The 23,146-nt window shown below is 44.9% G+C and overlaps 1 protein-coding gene across 1 annotated transcript in view; it reads right to left on the bottom strand.

The window, feature by feature from the left end:
- acvr1ba (activin A receptor type 1Ba) overlaps positions 1-23,146 on the bottom strand; it is a 94,363-nt gene that overhangs the window by 21,528 nt on the left and 49,689 nt on the right. Inside the window, exons 2-7 of the mRNA XM_039746614.1 lie at positions 15,932-16,171; positions 15,576-15,827; positions 10,984-11,214; positions 10,680-10,847; positions 10,412-10,568; positions 10,178-10,302 (exon numbers count right to left, since the gene is read on the bottom strand). Coding sequence (XP_039602548.1) covers positions 10,178-10,302; positions 10,412-10,568; positions 10,680-10,847; positions 10,984-11,214; positions 15,576-15,827; positions 15,932-16,171 — 1,173 coding nt within the window. The remainder of the gene's footprint in view (positions 1-10,177; positions 10,303-10,411; positions 10,569-10,679; positions 10,848-10,983; positions 11,215-15,575; positions 15,828-15,931; positions 16,172-23,146) is intronic.

Genomic DNA, 23,146 nt, shown 5'->3' with positions numbered 1-23,146 from the left:
GAACATCTGCAGCATTTTATTGCAGATGTTGATGGACGCCAACCTTCTAAGAAAGTCTAGTCTGCTCTGACCTTTCTTACATAGAGCATCAGTATTGGCAGTCCAGTCCAATTTGTCATCCAGCTGCACTCCCAGGCATTTATAGGTCTGCACCAGTGTTATCTGGGCTCCGGGGTACCTTGAGCACCGTCCGGCTATGAACTACTAGCGGACACACTGAGCGAAGACGGTGTTTTGTGACAATTGGTTCAAATAATCCTTCACCCTGATTGTTGACGGATGATGCGCTTTTATTAATCCCTGAAGGGAAATGGTCTTTATGCATGACCTTTTGGGGGGTCATCCGTGCAGGTTAGCCATTAGTCTTTGACTTGAATACATTTCCATAGACTTAAATCAGGAGGTGAGCAGTTAAAATCTGCATCAATCATTAGTCAAATCTTAAAGCAGATTTTTACAATTTGTATAAATCCACAGTGAGATCTAACGTTATACAATCAGTATGATGTTCATGGTTACATCTCAAATTTATATGTGCAAAGTTTGTTTGCTGTTGTGTTCTTTGTTGTACGTATTTAATGATATGCCGCGCACGGACTCTCCGTAAAATTTTCTGATAAAACCAATTTCCATTTTGGGACAAAAACTTAATTAATTAAAAAAAATTAATTGATAAAAGTTCAAAACGCACTGAAAATGGTTGTTTGCCTACAGTATGTCTGCCAAAATGACATGGAGTCCACTTTAAAAGGCTTGGGATGGCGTTATCGTTAGGAAGGCACTGCATGAATAATGCGTCTTTATAAAACTACGCCCCACCATCTCTTGGTGATTTCGGTTTGCTTTACCTTTGCCCTCATGTGTGAATGTGGGTGAATGCGACAACATTACCAAACCACTGAGCACTAGCAGTAAACTAAACTCAACATTACGTTAAAGACCCACTTCCTAAACGGGGCCATTTTATTACCACGGTGCCACAGAAGAGGGTCCCAGGTGTCTGCAAGTACAAGTGGATTGTGCTCATATAGGAAGTACTTTGATGTGAAAGCTTCAAACATCCATCCATCCTTTATCCAATCCACTAATGGGGGGTCCTCGGGTTACAATGTCGCGACATACGACATTTCGAGTTTACGACGCTCATTCCCATAAAAACTTAAAAAAAAAAATAAGAAAAAAATTGAGATGTGAGTGTTTCGGATTACGCTGTTAGCATCGTACTTACAGACTTACGGGGTGAACTAGTTTGGTTGCGGGTGGCGAAAGTACGCGGCATGCGAGTGAGGGAGTTTGCGAACTACAGGGTGGGCCATTTACAGTATATGGATACACCTTAATAAAATGGGAATGCTTGGTGATATTAACTTCCTGTTTGTGGCACATTAGTATATGTGAGGGGGGAAACTTTTCAAGATGGGTGGTGACCATGGTGGCCATTTTGAAGTCGGCCATTTTGGATCCAACTTTTGTTTTTTCAATAGGAAGAGGGTCATGTGAAACATCAAACTTATTGGGAATTTCACAAGAAAAACAATGGTGTGCTTGGTTTTAACGTAACTTTATTCTTTCACGAGTTATTTACAAGTTTCTGACCACTTATAAAATGTGTTCAATGTGCTGCCCATTGTGTTGGATTGTCAATGCAACCCTCTTCTCCCACTCTGATAGCAACACCGCAGGAGAAATGCTAGCACAAACAGGAAGTTAATATCACCAACCATTCCCATTTTATTAAGGTGTATCCATATAAATGGCTGTACAGTACAGTAGTTTTGTTGCATGCTGTGAAAGTGAAAGTGCGCGGTGTACGAGTGATGGAGTCGAACTTACAACGCGCACTCCCATAAAATCTTAAAAAAAAAAAATTGAGACGAGTGTTTCGGCTTATGCCATTAGCGCCGTACTTACAGACTACTGGGGCAAAATAGTTTGGTTATGCGCAGTAACACAGCAAGGGAGTTGGCGAACTCGTTTTGGTTGCACGTGGAGGAAATGTTCGACTTGTGTTGCTTTGTTTGCCAACTTTTTCGCCCTTATCATGGCTCCTAAACGAAAGTCGGAGTCTTCAGATGGCAGTGGAAAGCCATCACGATGGAAGTGAAATTAGACGTTGTAAAGAGATCAAAAAGAATAAAGGTAAGGAATGTATTTTTACACTCATTTGTTTCTGTTACTACAGTACAGTGTACAGTACAGTATATTTATGTCCTTTTTCTGTGGCTTAGAAGGTTGTGTTTTTATGTTCTAGATTATAATTTTGCAAATGTGTTAGGATAGGTAAGTGACTTTAAGTCTAGGGTGTGTTTCGACTTACACCAAAATTCGGATTACATCACTGTTGTAGGAACGGAACTGTGTCGTAACCCGAGGACCCCCTGTATATCCCAACTACAGGGTCACGGGGGTCTGCTGGAGCCAATCCCAGCCAACATAGGGCGCCGGGCGCCAGTCCACCGCAGAAGCTTCAAACACTTTGGTGGTTTTATTAAATACAACGAGAAGCTACCCGGGTTTTATAGTTTAAAAGTAGAGGCGACTGCACTTGCGTCGTTTTCAACATTCCCCGCAGGAATAATATTTGTTTGATAGTTTTTTGGTAGCCAATTCCTGCCTTGCGCATTTCAATGACTTTGTTACATCAGCAGAAGGCTCCTTTGTCTTCAATGTTGCAGAGATTGTCCGGCAAAAAGACTACGGACCTTACAAGGGGACTTTTTATATCCAATTAACTGTGTAAGCCCGTGGTGTAAAAAGCCTGGTGTCCTAGAAACTATTGAAATTGTCAGGAAAAAAATGAAAATGCACAGATGTCGGGTAATTGGAAGGAACTACCCTGTTTTTTTTCTTCTAGTAGGATTCATTCTGCCGATGTGCTAGCCTCGGTTGTGTATTAGCGGTGGGAGGAAAAGTAAAAGGGATAACGTGTTGCCGATGTTAGCTGCCAATAACTTTGTTTCGTTTTGACGACGCTGGCCTCACTTGTGTAATTAGCGGCTAAGCGAGTTTTCTGTTTCCTCAGAGGCAGAGCCCTCATCCTGACTCCACTTCTCACTTCCGGGCAGGACAGACACACTTACCTCCACGTGTAGACATTTATATATAGCACTAGCTGTGTAAGCCTGGGGTCCTAGAAACTATTAAAAAAATTAAAATGTAGAGATGTCAGGTAATTGAAAGGAACTCCTCTGGGTGTCTCTCTCTTCTAGGAGGATGCATTTGGCCGACGTGTTAGCATCACTTGTATATTAGCGGAGGGAAGAAAAAGTAAAAGGGACACCAATTTGAAGATGTTAGCGGCTAAGCGATGTTGTCTTTCTTGACGTGCTGGTCCCGCTTGTGTTATTAGTGACTAAACGACGTTGTCTTTCTTTGGAGGTTTCATTTTCTTGATATGCTGGCCTCACTTGTGTAATTAGCGGCTAAGCGAGTTTTCTGTTTCCTCAGAGGCAGAGCCCTCACCCTGACTCCACTTCTCACTTCCGGGCAGGACAGACACACTTACCTCCACGTGTAGACATTTATATATAACATACTAGCTGTGTAAGCCCGTGGTGTAAAAAGCCTGGTGTCCTAGAAACTATTGAAATTGTCAGGAAAAAAATAAAAATGCACAGATGTCGGGTAATTGGAAGGAACTACCCTGTTTTTTTTCTTCTAGTAGGATTCATTCTGCCGATGTGCTAGCCTCGGTTGTGTATTAGCGGTGGGAGGAAAAGTAAAAGGGATAACGTGTTGCCGATGTTAGCTGCCAATAACTTTGTTTCGTTTTGACGACATGCTGCCCTCACTTGTGTTATTAGCGGCTAAGCGAGTTTCTGTTTCCTCAGAGGCGGAGCCCTCACCCCGACTCCACCCCTCACTTCTGGGCCAGACAGACAGACACACACACGTGTAGACATTTATATATAACACTAGCTGTGTAAGCCCGTGGTGTAAAAAGCCTGGCGTCCTAGAAACTATTGAAATTGTCAGAAAAAAGCAAAAAGACTACGGACCTTACAAGGGGACTTTTTATATCCAATTAACTGTGTAAGCCTGTGGTGTAAAAAGCCCGGGGTCCTAGAAACTATTAAAAAATGAAAATGTACAGATGTCAGGTAATTGAAAGGAACTCCTCGGGTGTCTCTCTCTCCTAGGAGGATTCGTTCAGCTGACGCGCTTGCCTCGCTTGTGTATTAGCGGCGGGAGGAAAAGTAAAAGGGATAATGTGTTGCCGATGTTAGCTGCCAATGACTTTGTTTCGTTTTGACAACATGGCCTCACTTGTGTTATTAGCAGGCTAAGCGAGTTTCTGTTTCCTCACCTCGACTCCTCCTCTTACTTCCAAGCAGGACAGACACACATCGACGTTTATATATAAAAGTTAAGAAATAAAGAACTCACAAAGGGTACCTAATTACAGCCAAATGACTGTCACCTCTGTGTTGTTTGGGACTCATTTGTCACTTCCAAAGCACCAAGGTTTAAATAGTTATACTAACAAACACTAACTTTGGAGTTTTCTTCTTCCATTAGCCCTTAAACCACCCTAACCAGCTATAGTCGCTTCCCAGTACAATGTGCCATCACGCCGGAGCTAATCCAATTCCAATTTTATTTATAAAGCACTTTAAAACAACCAGCACAGGACCAAAGTGCTGTACAATAAATAGTTGATGGGTAAAACAACACAACATTTTTGCACATAAATAAGAATATGGTATAATACATAAATCAAACAGCCCTACGATAAAACAATATAAAATGGAATACAATCAGCTAAAAACAACAAAAGTAAAATGAGCTAAAACGAAACTTCTCACAAGGTGTCAAAGGCCAGGGTAAAGAGATGGGTTTTTAAAAGAGATTTAAAAACGGACAGAGAAGAGGCCTGTCTAATCATTCCATAGCTTGGGAGCTGCTACAGCGAAAGCACGGTGGTCTCCTCTAAGTTTACGCTTAGTCCTCGGTACATTCAGGAGCAGCCGATCAGCTGACCTGAGAGAGCGAGTGGGTGAATAAGGCTGTAGGAGCTCAGAGAGAGATAGGGTGGGGCAAGGCCATGAAGAGCTTTAAAAGCAAATAAAAGAATTTTTAAAATGGATCCTAAAAGAAACGGGCAACCAGTGAAGTGTCACTAAAACAGGGGAAATGTGCTCAAATTTCCGAGTGCCAGTTAAAAGAGGAGCAGCAGCATTTTGGACCCTCTGGAGATGAGTAATCGATGAGGCACTGACTCCTACATAAAGTGCATTACAGTAGTCCAGCCGAGTAGTAACAAAGGCATGGATTACGGTTTCAAAATGGTGCCGGGAAAGAATTGGCTTTATTTTAGCCAACTGCCTCAACTGGAAAAAGCTTGATTTAATGACCGACTTAATCTGGCTATCAAACTTAAGATCAGCATCCACCTTGACCCCAAGATTTGTGACAATTGGCTTATTGTACTGGGCCAAGGAACTTAAATACACTTTAGGGGTCTCAGTGGAGCCACCAAAAATGATCATCTCAGTCTTTTTTTCATTGAATTTTAAGAAATTAGAAGCCATTCAGGCTTTAACATCATCAAGGCACTTCATTCAGTGCCATACAATCCCACTGGCGCCCCCTGTCCCTGGGATTGAGCCGCTGCACTAGACTAGCCGGTCAGCCTCAGCGCTTACCTCTCTCTGTGTGCTCACGTGCTGCCAGCCAGTTCAAGCGCAGTTGGCTCGGTGATTTACTGAATTTCATCCATGGCGTCAGTTGCATCTTGTACATATTGTTGCACTAGTTTTATTTTACAGTTTTTACAGTTCATTGGCAGTGTGTAAAATGATCAGTGTTGCAGTAATTATGATGCTATTCGCGTGGAGAAAAAAAAAAAAAACTAGGTGTTCCATTAAAATTTCTCTTTTTCTTGGTGAATTGTGACATTTATTTAAAAAGTGCAGCAAAAAAGTATTTGGCGTCCAGGGGATGCATTAACCCAAAAGTATGAAGTGGTTTACGGGTTAAATACTTACAGAAAATGGTTTATTTGACTTTGGAAATGTATTCTTACATTTACAACGTGCAATCAAGACCCAGCCTCACAGGGTCACATGTTCTGGGCCTGCACCAAATTAACATCATTTTGGACCAAACCTTTGAAGTGCCTTTCAGACAGCCTTGGCCTCACAATCCCTCCTAACCCACTAACAGCTGTGTTTGGGGGTCTTCCAGATGGGTTTAAAGTGGAGAAGGACAAACAAACTGGGGTTGCATTCACTACACTATTGGCACGCAGACTTATTTTGCTAAACTGGAAGAATGCGAACTCTCCTCTTTTAAGTGAGTGGGAAACCGATGTGTTATACTCTTTGAGATTGGAAAAAATCAAATACTCAGTTAGGGGATCCGTACAGAACTTTTTCAAAACCTGGCAGGATCTGATCAGTAATAGTTTAGAATAAGAAGGAGTAATTCTCTCCGCATTTCTTTTTCTTCTCCATTCATCTCTATTGCCCTATTAAAGTCATGAATTTAAATATGTTTACAAACCTTAACTATTACTCTGTCGGCCATGCTTTCTTTCAGGGGTGAGGTTCGATTTGTTTTCAATCCTATTTTTTTTGGAAAAAAATTGATCTACTTGTATGGAATGATTATAATAAAATTTTATAAAAAAAAAAAAAGGAAATGTATTCTTACAGGAGAAGAGTTCATATTAAAATACTAAATGCATAAATATCTGTACTAATCATGTCATAATGAAAATGAGGATAACTTACAAGGGGGTTAAATACTTTTGCACACCACTGCAGACTTGCGTTACAGACAAAGCGGTAGGGTGCTGTACAATGGCGGATGCTGCGCTCTGACCTCCAAAGGTCATGCAAAAAGAAAATGTAAAATTTAATACAAGTGTACCAAATATCAAAGAAAAAAAACCTCTTTATGACAATGTGGCAAATTAATACGACAGCATTATAAACTATGCCAGGAGAAGTCACTGAATTCAGTAAATATTATTCTTTTAGTGCACTGTCAGGCAACCGGTGTGCCGTGCGCTGCGAAAACTTTTGAAAAATATTTAAAATTGCTAGTGTTTTTGAACTTTTGGTTGATTAAAAAGATAATGTTTAAAAAAAAATATAGATTTTATGTTTGAAAAACAGATAACGGTAAAATCAGATTGTTGAATAAACTAATGTATTTATTTTGAATGGCAGTTAAAACTTTCGCTGTTCACCATTCATCATAACATCAACACCAGCGGTGTCAAAAACACATCTCTCTCGTGAGACTTAAAAAGTCTCGTTGTTAGAAGATCTCGCTCACTGTACGGAATACGGAAATGAAGTCTAAGAAACGCGAGAGACTTCAAATGATCGTCTGTCTTTCGAAAACTGATCCTCGCATCAATCTCATATGTGCTGAAAAACAATCTCAACGTTCGCATTAATTCAATTTAAGTTGTATCCTTTGATTCCTTCATTAAAAAAATGTCTTTCATCCATCCATCCATTTTCCAACCCGCTGAATACGAACACAGGGTCACGGGGGTCTGCTGGAGCCAATCCCAGCCAACACAGGGCACAAGGCAGGAACCAATCGCGGGCAGGGTGCCAACCCACCGCAGGACACACACAAGCACACCAAGCACACACACTAGGGCCAATTTGGAATCTCCTAACTGTGAGGCAGCAGCGCTACCACTGCGCCACCGTGCTGCCCAAATGTCTTTCAAACTTGTAAAATTAACTGTTTTTATTGGCGACTGTCCATAGATTGTGTCGTCACGACTTTATTTATGGGAAAGCCCCCTCAGGTGCGGCGCGAAAGAAAATTTTTGGACTTCGTGCGCCGCAACTCAAAAAAGCTTGCCTTTCACGGTTTTAGTGGAATGTGTGCATGCAGATATTATTCAGTCATAATACAAAGGCAATACAAAGAACATTAGACATGATGACTACAGAAAGTTAACAATATGATAATAATTCTTTGTTTGCATTTATATAGCGCTTTTCTCACTACTCAAAGCGCTCAGCAATTGCAGGTTAACGGCCGCGCTCATGGGCCCAACAGAGCAGAGTCCCTTTTGGCATTTACGGGATTCAAATCGGCAACCTTCCAATTGCCAGTGAAGATCCCTAGCCTCAGAGCCGCCACCACCCCGCCTGATGAGAAGCAAAATGACCCCTTTTATTGGCTAACTAAAAAAAGATTACACTATGCAGGCTTTCGAGGCAAATCAGGCCCCTTCTTCAGGCAGAATACGATGAGCAAAATGATACGACACTACCCGACATGTAGAAAGAAGTGTGGTAAAGCAAAAGAGGTTATGCGGCCACTAGATGGCATCAGAGTCTCATTTAAGCAGCAGGCAGAATTGACTGGTGTGGAGTGCAGCGCTTTACAAACTCGGTCCTGGGGACCCACTGTGGCTGCAGGTTTTTCTTCCAATCAGATTCACAATCTGTGATGCTAATCGATAACAACGGATCTCATTTAATTAGCTTCTCTTATTCTGCATTCAGAAAAAAACACAACAGTGCGGTTTTTACATTTATAAGACACTAGCTGATTACCCAGTGGTAAAATGTAGTCTCCCATCTTTATAGGCATCTTTTACTTCTTCATTAATAGAACCATCCAGATACTCGCATGGTAAGTATGTGACAGAGGGAGAGACCGGCACGTGGAGTCCGAGCGCAGACACAAACTGAATACGCGCACACGAAGAAGAGCTCATCTCCAAATGCAAAAACATGGCGTGAAAGGGCAACCGTTCGCTTTGCTTGTACGTGTAGGAGTGCTGAAACACGGGGGAGCTCCTAGGCGCCCTGTTCAACGTACTTGATTCGCAAAGATGCTGTAACAAGTGTACACTGTATGTTTAATATGTCACCGTGCTCTGTACAAATATTTTATAAATCTACTTTTCTTTCTACCCACATGCACAGTGGGCACAGATTTAGCACACAGGGGCTCATCATTTAGAACTGCTGGGCAAGCATTAGAAGACAAGACAGGGACAACTGTGAAATGGGCATTGTACCCATTACAGTGTGTCAGAGTCAGCATGGAAATGTATCCCCTCTTTGCCTTGTTCGGAATCGCATGATTCACCTAAGTGGCGGGGGGCCTGCGCGTGAACAAAGAGTATAAAGCCTTGACACAATGCCCCGCCCCACCGGACGGATGGGAGATAACATCATCCGATCCGAAAAATCCATCCAACGCAGTGACGAAAATGGCAGACTCTACACATCGGGCCTCAACTCCCGAACTAGGTTCTTGTCATGGCTTCCTTCGTCTGTTATGCTGTGTAAGCCGTCATTAAACAAAGCTACTGCCATATCACTATGGGAGGGGTATCGCCTTTTTTTTATTATATCTGTATAGTTTCGGGTTATGTAACATGCAGCAATTACAAACAAGCTCATTCCGACAAGAGAACTAGCGCCCCCTGCTGGATACAGATGTCCAGCCAGTAAGCTGTAGACGGAGGCAGTGACACCACATACAGTACGTGTCATTAAATGCTCCCGAGTAATCTTGGTTATCGTCAGGGCGAACCAGACTGCATACCAGTGTTAAAGCCGACCTCTAACTGGGTGGAATACAGGGTGGTCCGGATCTAATTATGCAACTTTTAATACAATGCAGGAAAACAATACAAGACAAAAGAATTGCTCGAAATATCTTGCAATAAACGAAAATGAACTTGCATTGAATTAATTCACTGATTTTTCCATGTAAATGTCCCGCTTGTCCTCCTTTCAGTTGGATACAGGCTCGGAGTAATAAATTTAATGAGTTATATGGCATGGGAGGCACGGTGGTGCAGTGAGTAGCACTGCTGCCTCACAGTTAGGAGACCCGTGTCTGCGTGGGTTTCCTCCCACAGTCAAAAGACATGCAGGTTAGGTTCATTGGCGATCCGAAATTGTCGCTAGTGTTTGTGTGCGTGTGCCTTGCGGTGGGCTGGCACCATGCCCAGAGTTTGTGCCCTGTGTTGGCTGGGATTGGCTCCAGCAGACCCCAGTGACCCTGTAGTTAGGATATAGCGGCTTGGATAATGGATGGAAGTTATAGCATAATGAGAATTGCAAAATTAGATCTGGACCCCCCTGTAGAGTCAGAGTCCGCCCATTGTGAGGCGAGGAGGAATAATAACAGAGCCCAGACCTCAACCCATTGTGTCCCCACATCCAGTAGGCATGCTTACCTCCAGCATTACTCCTTCGGGCGATTTCCCAGTAGACAAGGCCAAGTGCATAGATGTCAGCACACTTGAAGGCATCAAAATGCTTCATGTTAATGGTCTCATCCAGAACTTCTGGAGCCATGTACCTGCAAGCAAAACGTGGCATTTAAGTCACACCAACAAACTGAGCTCTGAAATGTAGACCAAGCTGCTTCTGCTCCAGCCACGTGGCGCATATGGTGAGCAGGCCCCTACCGTTTTGTCCCCACACGCTGATTGGGAGCGATGTCAATGGTGTCCGTTACAGAGTCGTGTCGTACAGCCAGGCCCAGGTCAGCAATGGCACACGTGCCATTCTTCTTTACCAGGATATTCTTGGACTTCAGATCTCGGTGGGCAATGCCAGGCTTACCTGTAACAGAACAGGTTGGTAGCGTGAAAGGTCGGGTCCTCCCATTGGATCGTCACCCCTCATGTTCGTCTCACTAACACACACACACACACACACACACACAATACTAACCTTGAGTGCCAACAATCTCCATGTGTAAGTGTGCCAAGCCGCTTGCTGCTGAAAGAGCCAACTTGATCATGCCCTCAATGGTCACCGTGTAGCGGTTCAAGTAGTCAAAGAGAGAGCCGTGCTCATGGTAGTCCGACACCAGCCACAGCTGTGTCCAGGTGCCATTATCTGTAGGAAGCATGGGAATGGGTGATTTGCCAAAGAAACCACGCAGGCCTCACCCCCCAAGTCATTTCAACACAACAAAACAAAACCAAAAAAAAAAAAATTTAACACACAAATAAAGTCCCAATGGCCAAGTCACCTTTGTTGTCTGCTGCAATGAATCCCAGGATGTTCTCGTGTCGCAGCATGATGGTCTGGTAAATTTCGGCTTCGCGGAACCAGGAGCGTTCCTCTCGAGATGAGAATATCTTCACGGCCACGTCCCCTCCACGCCATTTTCCTCGCCACACCTCGCCAAAGCGGCCCTTACCGATGATCTCCTGTAGGACGATGGTTCTGGCCACCGTGCGCTGGACAAACAGTGGGAGCCCTGCAGGACAACAGCAGCACTCAGAAAGCTCAGGAAACGTCAAGCATGCTGAGCAGCGAGAACGTGTAGAAAGAAACATAAACGGGTCTACCGTCGTGGCCAAGAGTTTAGAGAATGACACAAATATGAAAGTTTGCTGCCTCCGTTTTTATATGATGGCAATTTGCATCGACTCCAGAATGTTCCGACGAGGGATAAGTGGTGTGTGGATGGAGAATGGGCTCAGACACAGAAAGCAGAGGGCGATGGCGCGAGGAACCTCATCAGAACTGGCAGATATTAAGAGCGGTGACCACCAGGGGGCAGTGCTGGGGCTGCTGCTATTTTTAACATACAGTCATGGCCGTTTAGAAAATGACACAAATATGAATTTTCACCAAGTTTGCTGCCTCCGTTTTTATATGATGGCAATTTGGATCGACTCCAGAATGTTCTGACGAGCGATCAGATGAATGGCAAAGTCCGTCTATGCCAAAATTGAACTCCATCCCAAAAAACCAATCCGTGTCAGCCCTGATGTCACCTCAGTGATCCTCTCATTAACATGGGTGAGAGTGTCTGCAAGGACAAGGCTGGCGGTCACCCTGTCACACTGACTGAGTTGCAATAGAGAGGTGACGAAGGCGTCAGGGCGTCTCCTAAAGCGTCTCCTAAAGTGGATTCAGCTGTGGGCACCACCAGGGCAGAGCTTGCGCAGGAAAGGCAGGTGGCAGTGAGGCGAACACTTGTGCAGGATGGCCTGGTGGGTGTCAAGAAGGGCAGCAAAGAAGTCATTAGGGACAGACTGATATTCTGGGATTGGACTGCTGGGGTCAAGTCAACTTCTCTGAGGAATCCCCTTTCCGACTGACTGGGGCATCCAGAAAAAACAAAAGGTGAGTGGCGCTACCATCAGTGCTGTGTCAGGCCAACAGTGAAGCATCCTGAGACCAGTCATGTCAGCCAAGGCAGTGCAGGGCTCAGAACACAGCCAGGAATAAATAATGGGAGCAAAACATTAACTGAGTGCAACTTCTGCCAACCATCCAAGACCAACAATGATGGAGCACCAGGCCATATGGCAACAGTGACAACTAAGTGGCTCGGGGAACAAAACATCAACATTTGGGGTCCAAGGCCAGGAAACTCTCCATTGAGAACTTGTTATCATCAGTAGCGCTACCATCAGTAGTCCTGTGTCATGCCAACAGTAAAGCATCCTGAGACCATTCATAAGGATCTGCGCTGGCATTCAGGTGGTTGCCGGTTTGATTCCCTTTCACTGCCAAAAGAGATCCTACTCAACTGGGCCCTTAACCTACAATTGCTCCAGGGGTGCTGTACCATGGCTAACCCTGTGCTCTGACCCCAAGGGGTATGTGAAAAGTAACATATTTCTAATATAAGAAATTGTAAAAGGTGAAATAAAGAACACACAAAAAAAAAAAAAAGGTGTAGTGTTGCTTCTCAGCCCAGGAAGTGGGCTCATTCACAATATGGCATAAGAACACAGCCACGAATAAAGAGAGCAACTTCTGCCAACCATCCAACAACAGTCTGGTGACCAACGTGACGGAGCACCAGGCCATAAGGCACAAGTGACAACCGAGTGGTTCAGGGGAACAAAACATCGACATTTGGGGTCCATGGCCAGGAAACTCCTCACTGAGAACTTGGGGTCAAGAGGCGGGTGGACAAACAAAAAGCCACCAATTCTGCCTAAACAAGAATGGGCGGCGGTCAATCAATCAGGATTGGGCCCAGAAGATGATTGACAGCCTGCCAGGGCGAATCACAGGGCTCTTGAAAAAGAAAGAAGGGCCAACACTGCAGATATGGACACTCTGTGCTTAAACTTCACGTCATTGTCAATGAAAAGTGACAACTGAGTGGCTCGGGGAAGAAAACATCGACATTTGGGGTCCATGGCCAGGAACTTGTGGGTCAAATCCTCAAGAGGCCAGGGCTGTCAATGCATGGGCAGTTGCCTGGGGGTCCCATCCTTATCTATAGGGTGGTCCAGATCTAATTATGCAATTTTCATCACGCTATAACTTATTAAGTTTACTACATAGAAAATCACCCGAAAAATCGAGAAGTGTGTGCGCGAACTGACGTCTTCGCGCCGAACTGGAATCGTCCCCGCATAAATCAAAGTCATCCAGACGATCTGGATCTGCATAATTAGATCTGGACCACCCTGTATGTATGTTGTGACTTGCTGAGTGGTTGTGTAGGTAGGGGGGGCCCCCCAGTGCACTGCTCTGCCTGGGGAGGGGCCTATTTAGTTGAGGCCAAAATTATTAGCCCCCCTGGAATCATGGAACATTTTCCTAAACTTCTTCCCAAAGTTTGCAACATTGATGAAACTTGATATAATCAAACATCCACCAGTGCTATTTACTAGCTTTTGATACATTTTGTAATATAAAATATATTTTTAGTCTTGCTTTATATCATCCATCCATCCATCCATCCATTTTCTAACCTGTTGAATCCGAATATAGGGCCACGGGGGTCTGCTGGAGCCAATCCCAGCCAACACATAGCAAATACAGTAAAAAATGGGGTGGTCAAACATATTAGCCCCATGTTAATATTTGCTTTCAAAACACACCTACACTAATTAACCAATCAGCTTTGAAACCACACCTGTGCAGTCAATTGGCTTCCTAACAACACTCAATCAGCATCAAAAGACTCCCAAGGAACAGGGCTCTTGAACACATGAGAGGGACTACTGTTACTGACCATGCCAAAGACAAAGGAAATCAGTCTGGAGCTCAGAAAGAAGATAGTAGAGGCTCATGATAAGGGGCAAGGCTACCCTGCCATTTCCAAGCGATTCACAGTGTCTAGAACTGCTGTACGTTGCATCATTACCAAGTACAAGGAGACAAATTCTGTTAGAAACAAACCTGGCCGTGGCCGTAAGCGCAAGATTTCAAGAACTCTGGAGAGAAAAATAGTCCGAGATGTCAGCAAGGAACCCCGGACATCTGCCAAGATGATTGTTGCTGACCTGGCCTCTTCTGGAGTTGATGTTTCAAGGAACACAGTTGTGAGGGCTCTTCACCGTGGTGGGCTTCACGGCCATCGTCCCAGAAGAACCCCTTTACTCAAAGAGCGGCACATCACAGCCCGACTGAGGTTTGACCCTGAACATTTGAAATGTAAAGATGATTTTTGGAAGTCTGTGCTTTGGTCTGATGAGACTAAACTGGAACTGTTTGGGCACATGGATGTTGCTTATGTTTGGCGAAGAAAGGGACAGGCCTTCAACCCTAGGAACACAGCTGCCACAGTTAAACATGGTGGTGGGAGCATCATGCTGTGGGGCTGTTTTGCAGCCTCGGGCACAGGGAGCCTTGTTCGGGTGCATGGCATCATGAAAAAAGAAAATGATGTTGACATTCTGAGGGAGAATATGCAGAAATCTGCTCGTAGTCTAGGCTTAGGTCGTCGCTGGGTCTTCCAACAAGACAATGACCCAAAGCACACATCAAAATGAGTTTTTCAAGGATACCAAAACCAAGATCTTGGAGTGGCCCGCACAGAGCCCAGACCTCAATCCCATTGAGAATCTGTGGTGAGTGCTCAAAGTGAATGTCCGTGCTCAGAAACCACGCAATTTGGACCAGCTAGAACAATTTGCAATGGAGGAATGGACCAAAATCCCTCAGGAGACCTGTGCTAATCTAGTAAAGACCTACTCTAATAGATTGTTGTCAGTTGTGGCTCAAAAAGGGTACACTATTGACTATTAATGGGCATGGGGCTAATAATTTTGGATGTCTCATTTTTGCCCTTTCTTGTTTCCACTCAGTGTGTCAATAAAATATTCAAACTACAATTAGTGGACCTTGTTATTTTGGACACAGATACGCTTTAAAAACCAAACATTTGTTGTTAATGGTCATTTTCATATTGGAATCAGGAGTGTTGCCTGATTTCATAAGGGGCCCTAATAATTTTGGCCACAACTGTAATGCTGTTAAGATGGCCTTGCAAGAGGCGGGTGGACAAACAAGAAGCCACCAATTCTGAGAAACTCCATGAATGGGTCAGGTCAGGATTGGGCCCAGAAGTTGATTGCCAGCCTGACAAAACGAATTGCAGAGCTCTTGAAAGACACTGCCAATATGGACACTCTGTGCATAAACGTCAGGTCCTTGTCAATCAAAGCCTTTGAAACTTCTCGTCACTCTACTTCAGTATCTCATTTGACACACAGATCTAAAAACACTGAAGCAGCAGACTTTGTGAAAACCAACACTAGGGGGAGGTCATTCTCCAAACGTCTGGCCACGACTGTACAGTGAAGCAACAGCAGACTCGTTCTGAGTGCTCAATGGACGGGTGGCATCTGAGTGAGAACTTACCAGAACCAGACCCTGAAGTGGAGAGGTCAAAGATGAGGTCCTGCAGTGTCTTGTCCTTGGCTAAATACAGGTGGTCACAGGAAGGATCCTCCACGTCTAACCGCTGCCTGTTATGGTAGACGCGCTGATGGTGTTGGAAGAGAAACACCGCCACTATGAGGACCACGCAGAAGAGGAATACCGGGCCAGCTATCACGGCCACCAGCTCCACTAAGCCCCAGCCTGATGGCGAGTAGTCAATTCCGGGGATTCCTGAGACAGGGAAAAAAAAAAAAAAGGTGCAGCTTTTCAGGAATGAGTTTAGCACAACAAGCCACCATGCAGATGTTTAGGTCAAAAGAAAAACCTTCACTCACCACTGGGCACCCGGAGGTCAAGGCTATTACAGAAATCGGTGTAGCAGCAGTGCGTGTTGAGCAAGTCCTTGGAGCTAAGGCAGTAGAAGGGCTGGCCTGCAGGAACAAGGCTGGCACGAGGAATGCAGGCACGGATGTGGTGCTCCAAGCCATTGATGTTGGAGATGGAAGCTATGCATGCACCATCCGTTTCACACTGGAAATTGTTCTTCTCGCATTCGGTACAGTTGCACTTCAAAGCTGGGGAGAAAACACAAAAAAAATCGCCAGGGTTAAGTCTTGCTCAAAAAGGCACCCTGTTCAACCCAGTCAGTCAGTGCCCTACGGCGGTGTCCGGAGGTCGAGACAGGTCATGGCGTTCTTTACGGCCGTCTAGCGGGTATTACGACTCAGTAAATCTCCCTGCTGGTGTGAAAGCCGAGGAGGAGAAGCCTGGAGGGCAGCCAGCCGCACAACACCTCTCAATCTGCGAGGCCATCACACTGTGCGAGTGACAGTACAATCATCACACTCCCTCGCCCAGTGACTCATCCAGACAGCAGAGCGTGTGACACGGCTGAGAGAGTTAAACCACACACATATTCGAGTTGTGCCAGCATATCGTGCTAAAAGCGTTAACGAAATGACGACGAGGGAGAGCAGAACAACAGACGTCCCAGCGCGGGTGTAATGGAGGGTCACAGTTGGCTGCAGGTTTTCATTCTAACCCTCTTCTTAATTAGTGACCAGTTTTTGCTGCCAATTACCTTCTTTTGTTTTAATTCACTTGTCTCTGGCCCCTTTGTCGTTTCTTTTTCCTTAATTAGCAGCCAAACAATAATGAGACACAAAACCAGCCCGCCTGTGCCCATCGCACAATATCTGAAAATGAAGAAAGGTGACGGTGTCAGGTCACCAAAACAACTTGAGGGCGTTCATAGAAGAAAAAAAAAACAGAAAAAAGAAAGAGTTTTGGAAATGCCTGCTGTGGCGGAGTGAGAGGAGCAACAAGTCCTGATATTCAATTACGGGCTTTAATTAACAGCGAGAATCCATCCATCCATCCATCCATTTTCCAACCCGCTGAATCCGAACACAGGGTCATGGGGGTCTGCTGGAGCCAATCCCAGCCAACACAGGGCACAAGGCAGGAACCAATCCTGGGCAGGGTGCCAACCCACCACAGGACACACACAAACACACCCACACACACTAGGGCCAATTTAGAATCGCCAATCCACCTAACCCACATGTCTTTGGATTGTGGGAGGAAACCGGAGCGCCCAGAGGAAACCCACGCAGACACGGGAGAACATGCAAACTCCATGCAGGGAGGACCCGGGAAGCGAACCCAGACGGGTCTCCTAACTGCGAGGCAGCAGCGCTACCACTGCGCCACCGTGCCGCCCACAGCGAGAATCGGCTTCCTTAATTAGCAGCCAAATAATAGTGAGACCCAAAACGAGCCGCCACCTGTGCCCATCATACGATATCTGAAAATAAAGAAAAGGTGATGGCCTCGGTAAAGGTTGATCTACTCAGGTCACCGAAACATCTTGACGGTGTTCATAGAAAAAACAGGAAATCAACCAGATTTTAGAAATGTCTGCTGTGGCAGAATGAGAGCAGCAACAAGCCGTGGGATGAAATAACGGGGTTTAAATTAACAGCGAGAATCGGCTTCCCGTTAAGAAACTGGTTGGAGTTTGACATCCCAGTTTAGCTGGGAATCTGTCCGCTCGTTTCACGTCTCATTTCTGATTGGCTGCCATTTAATAAAGAGACAAATCAATTCAGAGGACTGACTCCTTAAAACACAGGGCTGTTAAAATGAAGGGAAAAAAAAAATTTAACTAGCAATGAAAACTGATTAGGAAAAGGGGGAGAAGGAAAACCTGCAGCCACTGCGGCCCACCAGGCCCAGAGTTAGACACCCCTGCGTTACAGTACGAAAGGAGGTTATTTTAACTCTTTAAGGGCTGAACATTTTATTCCAAAAAATATCATTTTCTAAAACACAATGGCTTCACACAGAAATCAACATAAAACGTCTGTCGCTGCATGCTGTGGCTGCCAGTTTGCCAAGAATGTGTGGCAGGCTATGTTCACGTGGCAGCAGCAGTGGTCACGGTCCCAGTGGATTGCAATGAGGTTTCTACCCTTTATCATTTGTTAAGTGGCAGTCCTACCAGGTGAACAGCGCCATACATTAACCTGTTCAGCACCACGATTACCTGCAAAACCTCGCATTTGTTTGTGATTGCTTGTATCAGAGTCAGACAAGTCTTAGTCCAATTCCAAGAGAACAGGCAAAACGGCCTCTACGGAGTATTTTGCTTTACGCAATCGCTTTGATCTCTCGTCAAATGTCGGTGCCATTTTTGCCAGTGGCTGCACCTTGCTACCCACGGAAGCGCAGGACACCTTGGTCAAAACCAACGAAGCTCACTTTCCTTCTACCGATGAGAGTCTAACTAAAACGTCACAGTTTCCAGTCGATTACGGATTATCGTCAGCTCCTCCTTTTGTCAAAAGGCAACATCAGCCCTGAAAGGGTTAATAAGAGGACTCAATATTAGAAGAGTCCCATGATTAGTACGGGATGTTACAAGAGCAGGAATACTTACAATACAAAGTGTAACCTAACAGGCCCTCGAATGACCGCTCAGAGACGGCCATCAGCAGTGTGTCTGTCTGCAGAGAGAGTGTTGACCTCCTCTAGAGGTTTACTGACCTCGCCGGTGACAATCATGGCACTCTGGTGACCCTTCCCATGAAGTCAGTAGATCGGGGGGGTGTTGAACTTTTCTGACCTTTTCCTGGTGACATGAGACTGAAACAGTGAGCGCCGCTCCACTTGCGCTCTCGAGAGTTTGCCTTGACCTCAGTTAACCACCAGATGTCGCTGTTCAAACTGGGGCCGAGGCTTCGACGCTTCAGATCTTTTTCTGGCATAAATTGAACAAAAGCTGCATGAGGCTTCATTTTCCCATCACTACAAGTTACGCTTAAATTACAAAAAATAGTTGAAAAGCAGCATGACATGTTCAATCAGTGGTCTCAGACTCTGGTCCTGGAGGGCCACAATGGCTGCAAGTTTTCCTTCTCCCCCTTTTCCTAATCAGTTTTCATTGCTAGTTAAATTCTCTTTTTCCCTTCATAGCCCTGTTTTGAGTTGATTCGTTTCTTCAAACGAAAACGAGACGTGAAACGAGCCGACAGGCAACCAGCTAAACTGGGGTTTCAAACTCCAACCAGTCTCTTAAGGAGAAGCCGATTCTCGCTGTTAATTTAAACCCCGTTATTTCATCCCACGGCTTGTTGCTGCTCTCATTCTGCCACAGCAGACATTTCCCAAATGGTTGACTTTTCTGTTTTTTTCTATGAACACCGTCAAGATGTTTCGGTGACCTGAGGAGATCAACCTCACCGAGACGTCACCTTTCTTTATTTTTCAGATACAGTGGTGAGCCGTTCATGTGGTGGCGCATTTTGGGCCTCACTATTATCAGTCAGTCAGCCATTTTCCAACCCGCTATATCCTAACTACAGGGTCGCGGGGGGTCTGCTGGAGCCAATCCCAGCCAACACGGGGCGCAAGGCAGGAAACAAACCCAGGCAGGGTGCCAGCCCAACACAGGGTGCACACACACACACACCCACCAAGTACACACTTGGGACAATTTAGGAAAAAGAAACAACTAAGGGGTCTGAGTCAAGTAAATTAAAATGAAGGCAATTGGCCGCAAAAACGGGCCACTCATGAAGAAGATGATTAGAATGAAAACCTGCAGCCACTGCGGCCCAGCAGGAGTGGAGTGGGACACCCGTGCAGTAGACGGATTGGGAGAGCATGGAGGTGGCTGGAATGTGGTGTGCGGCGCTCCGGATATCTACAAACCAACATCTAGGCCTTTAATGACCTCTTGGGCACGGCCGTCAGCGGAGAGAATGTCGACCTCATCGAGAGGTTTACTTATCTCGGCAGTGACACTCACGACTCTGGTGACTCTTACTATGAAGTCAGTAGACGGGTTGGGGGGGAGCACAGGGGGGTCAGGAGGTCGCAGGGAAGGGGAGTGTGGCGCGAAAGGACGAAAAGTCTGTAGAGTCCTGATGCTTCCTGTTTGTGAGACATGGACGCTATCCACTGACCCGAGACGAACACTCGACTCCTTCATGTGCGTCTCTATGGAGAACCCGTGGGTACCGCTGGTTTGACTTTGAGGCACATTACCTGCATTGTGAGAGGGCATCAGTTACGGCCACGTGGCGCCATTACCCGAGGGTGATCCGGCTCATTGTTGCGGACCAGGTCAAGGCGTCGCCCACGTAACACCTGGCTGCGGCAGATGGAGGGTCATTTCCGGAGGGTGGGACCAGACCGTGCCAACCGGGATCCCGAGCTGTTTCGTTGTCTGGTGGGTGTGGCAGCACGCTGTACCAGTGCATGCTCCCCGACTTGACAGTGTAACATGAATAGGTTAAACCAGGGGTCCTCAGTCCCAGTCCTGGAGGGCCGCAGTGGCTGCAGGTTTTTGTTCTGACCTGGTTGCTTAATTAGAAAGCAATTCTTGCCAATAAAGCACCAACAAGCTATGAAATTAAATTAACTCTGCTATGTCAGCTCATTCTCATATCCTAGATTTTCTTTCCCTTTCTATCATGCAAATGATTTGAAGGCTAAAATGGACGAGTAATTCTCAGTCCTTCACTTTTTTCTCTTCATTTTTCTTCCAAGTATTTAATTAAACCCAATAGTTGCGATAAATACACACAGGTGTAAATGTAAAGAAGCTAAATGGAGAAATGCTGCTCTCTCTTGTCATTTGCATGTTATTGATAATAAGGAGCAGTTAAAAGAGCTGTTTGAGACAAAATGAAGCAATAAGGGCTCAAAATCACTAAAGTGAAGCAGAAGTGTTACTTTAGCAATAAGTGCTTTTTATTAAGCAACTGGGTTGGAGCAAAAACCTGCAGCCACTGCGGCTCTCCAGGACCACCGGGATTGAGGACCCCTGGGTTAAACAGAACACATTGGATAAGAAGGGAAGTGCAGGGCACGCGGAAGTCAGCGGGTGTGAAGTGTGGCCGTCGGGTAATGTAGTGAGCCGACGTTGATAATAACGGTCGGAAAACGCAATCTGTCGCATAAACGTTATCGTCAGCGGAAATTTTCCCTGAATTTTGAAGTTTTCATTAGCTATAAGCCATAATGAGCAAAATGAAAAAGAAAGAAACATATCACTCTGTGCGTAACGAATCTATACAGAATATACGAGTTTCACTTTTTGAATTGAGGAAACTTTTCGATGATATCGTAATTTATTGAGATGCACCTCTACAGTCAAAGTAAAAAAGTATGCAAACCCTTTGGAATGAATTGGTTTACTGCATGAATTGGTCACACAAAGTGATCTGATCTTCATCGAAGTCACAGGTCCTGATATACCAAGGAGTTAAGTCGATGACACACACACACAGTTCTACCCTTTCATGTCTTTAATTTTACAAACGCATTCAACGTTCACAGTGCCTGTGGAAAAAGTAAGAGAACCTTAAAAGGGACTCTAAAAATATCCAAACCTAATTATGTCATATCATCTACTGCTAAACCGTACTTCTAAAATTTTTATTATTATGCCGTCTTAAGGAATTGTTCTGTTCTGTGTATTGTATTGTATTGACCCCCTACTTTTGACACCCACTGCACGCCCAACCTACCTGGAAAGGGGGTCTCTCTTTGAACTGCCTTTCCCGAGGTTTCTTCCATTTTTCCCTACAAGGTTTTTATTGGGAGTTTTTCCTTGTCTGCTCAGAGAGTCAAGGCTGGGGGGCCTGTTAAAGCCCATTGCGGCACTTCCTGTGTAATTTTGGGCTATACAACAAATAAACTGCATTGTATTGTACCCTTGGGATTTCATAACTGGTTGACCTTCCTTTGGCAGGCGATTCCTGTACATCGTGCGTGTTTTGTATTTGAGCCCCTTCTTCCCTGCAGAGCTGCCTTGACTCTTCCATATTCTTTGCTCGTCTTCACTCTCTCTCTCTCTTCAAGTCATTCAATAGGATTGAGGTCTGGGCTCTGACTGGGCCGCTCCACAAGGCCGAGCTTGGTCTTCTGAAGCCATCGTGCTGCGACGTTTGGGCTTGCTGTCCTGTTGCATCGCCCAGCCTCTTCCGAGCTTAACGCTCTCACATTATCCTGGAGGATTTCTTGATAAAACTTGTGAATTCATTTTTTCCCCCTCAATGATGACAAGCTGTCCAGGCCCCGATGCAGAAAAGCAGGCCCAAATCCTGATGTTCCCTCCACCATACTTTACTGAAGGGGTGATGTTTTGATGTTGATATGCGGCGCCCTTTTTATGCCAAATGAAGTTCTGCTTGTTCCTCCATGTTGGTTTTCCCAGTACCGTCGTGGGAGTGTCCAAGTGCTCTTTCGCAAACTTCAGGCGTTCAGCAATGTTCTTTTTTGATAGCAGTGGCTTCCTGCCATGGACTCCTTTCTTGTTCAGCGTTTTGCGTACAGTTGACTCGTGAACAGAGATGTCAGCCAGTTCTGGTGACTTCTTCAAGTCCTTTGCTGTCACTCTTTACCTCGTTGCTGTCTTTGCGCTGTGGCCATCTTGGCAAGGCGCCCACTTCTAGGCAGTGTAGCCACAATACCAAACGGTCTCCATTGATAGACAACTTGCCCAACAGTAGACTGATGAATATCTCCGCTCTTTGAGAGGACTTTGTAACCCTTTCCAGCCTCATGTAGATGAACAATTCTTCATCGTAGCTCTTCAGACGGTATCCGTCAATAAGGGCGCGTAAATATTTATGAATTACGAAATAATTATTACAGAAAATGTATTAGATAAAGGCAATGATTGAAGGTATAAAATGATCTACGAACGCCTTTATTCGCCGTGCTCAATTGAGGTCGCCCTTTTGAAGCTCGCCTTTATTTACGCCAAGGTTATTATAGTTAACAAAAACTAAAATCAAAACTGAAACTACTATTAAGAAAACATTTTCGTAACCCGAAATAAAATAATTAACAAAACCAAAACTAAACGAAACTATTAAAGTAGCTGGAAAGACTAACTGAAATAAAATAATAATTTAATAAAATATGTTTAGGTTTTGAATGGATATTCTTGCTGTTAGTCTTTAACCCTTGTAAATTTTGCAATCCTGCTCTGAATAAATACGTTTAGATTATGTGGTTCTTAATCTCAGACGCTG

Source organism: Polypterus senegalus, chromosome 3 (genome assembly GCF_016835505.1).
Source record: "Polypterus senegalus isolate Bchr_013 chromosome 3, ASM1683550v1, whole genome shotgun sequence".
NCBI lineage: Eukaryota > Metazoa > Chordata > Cladistia > Polypteriformes > Polypteridae > Polypterus > Polypterus senegalus.
Note: the sequence above shows the minus strand (reverse complement) of the source record. Positions and strands in the feature narration are given on the sequence as shown.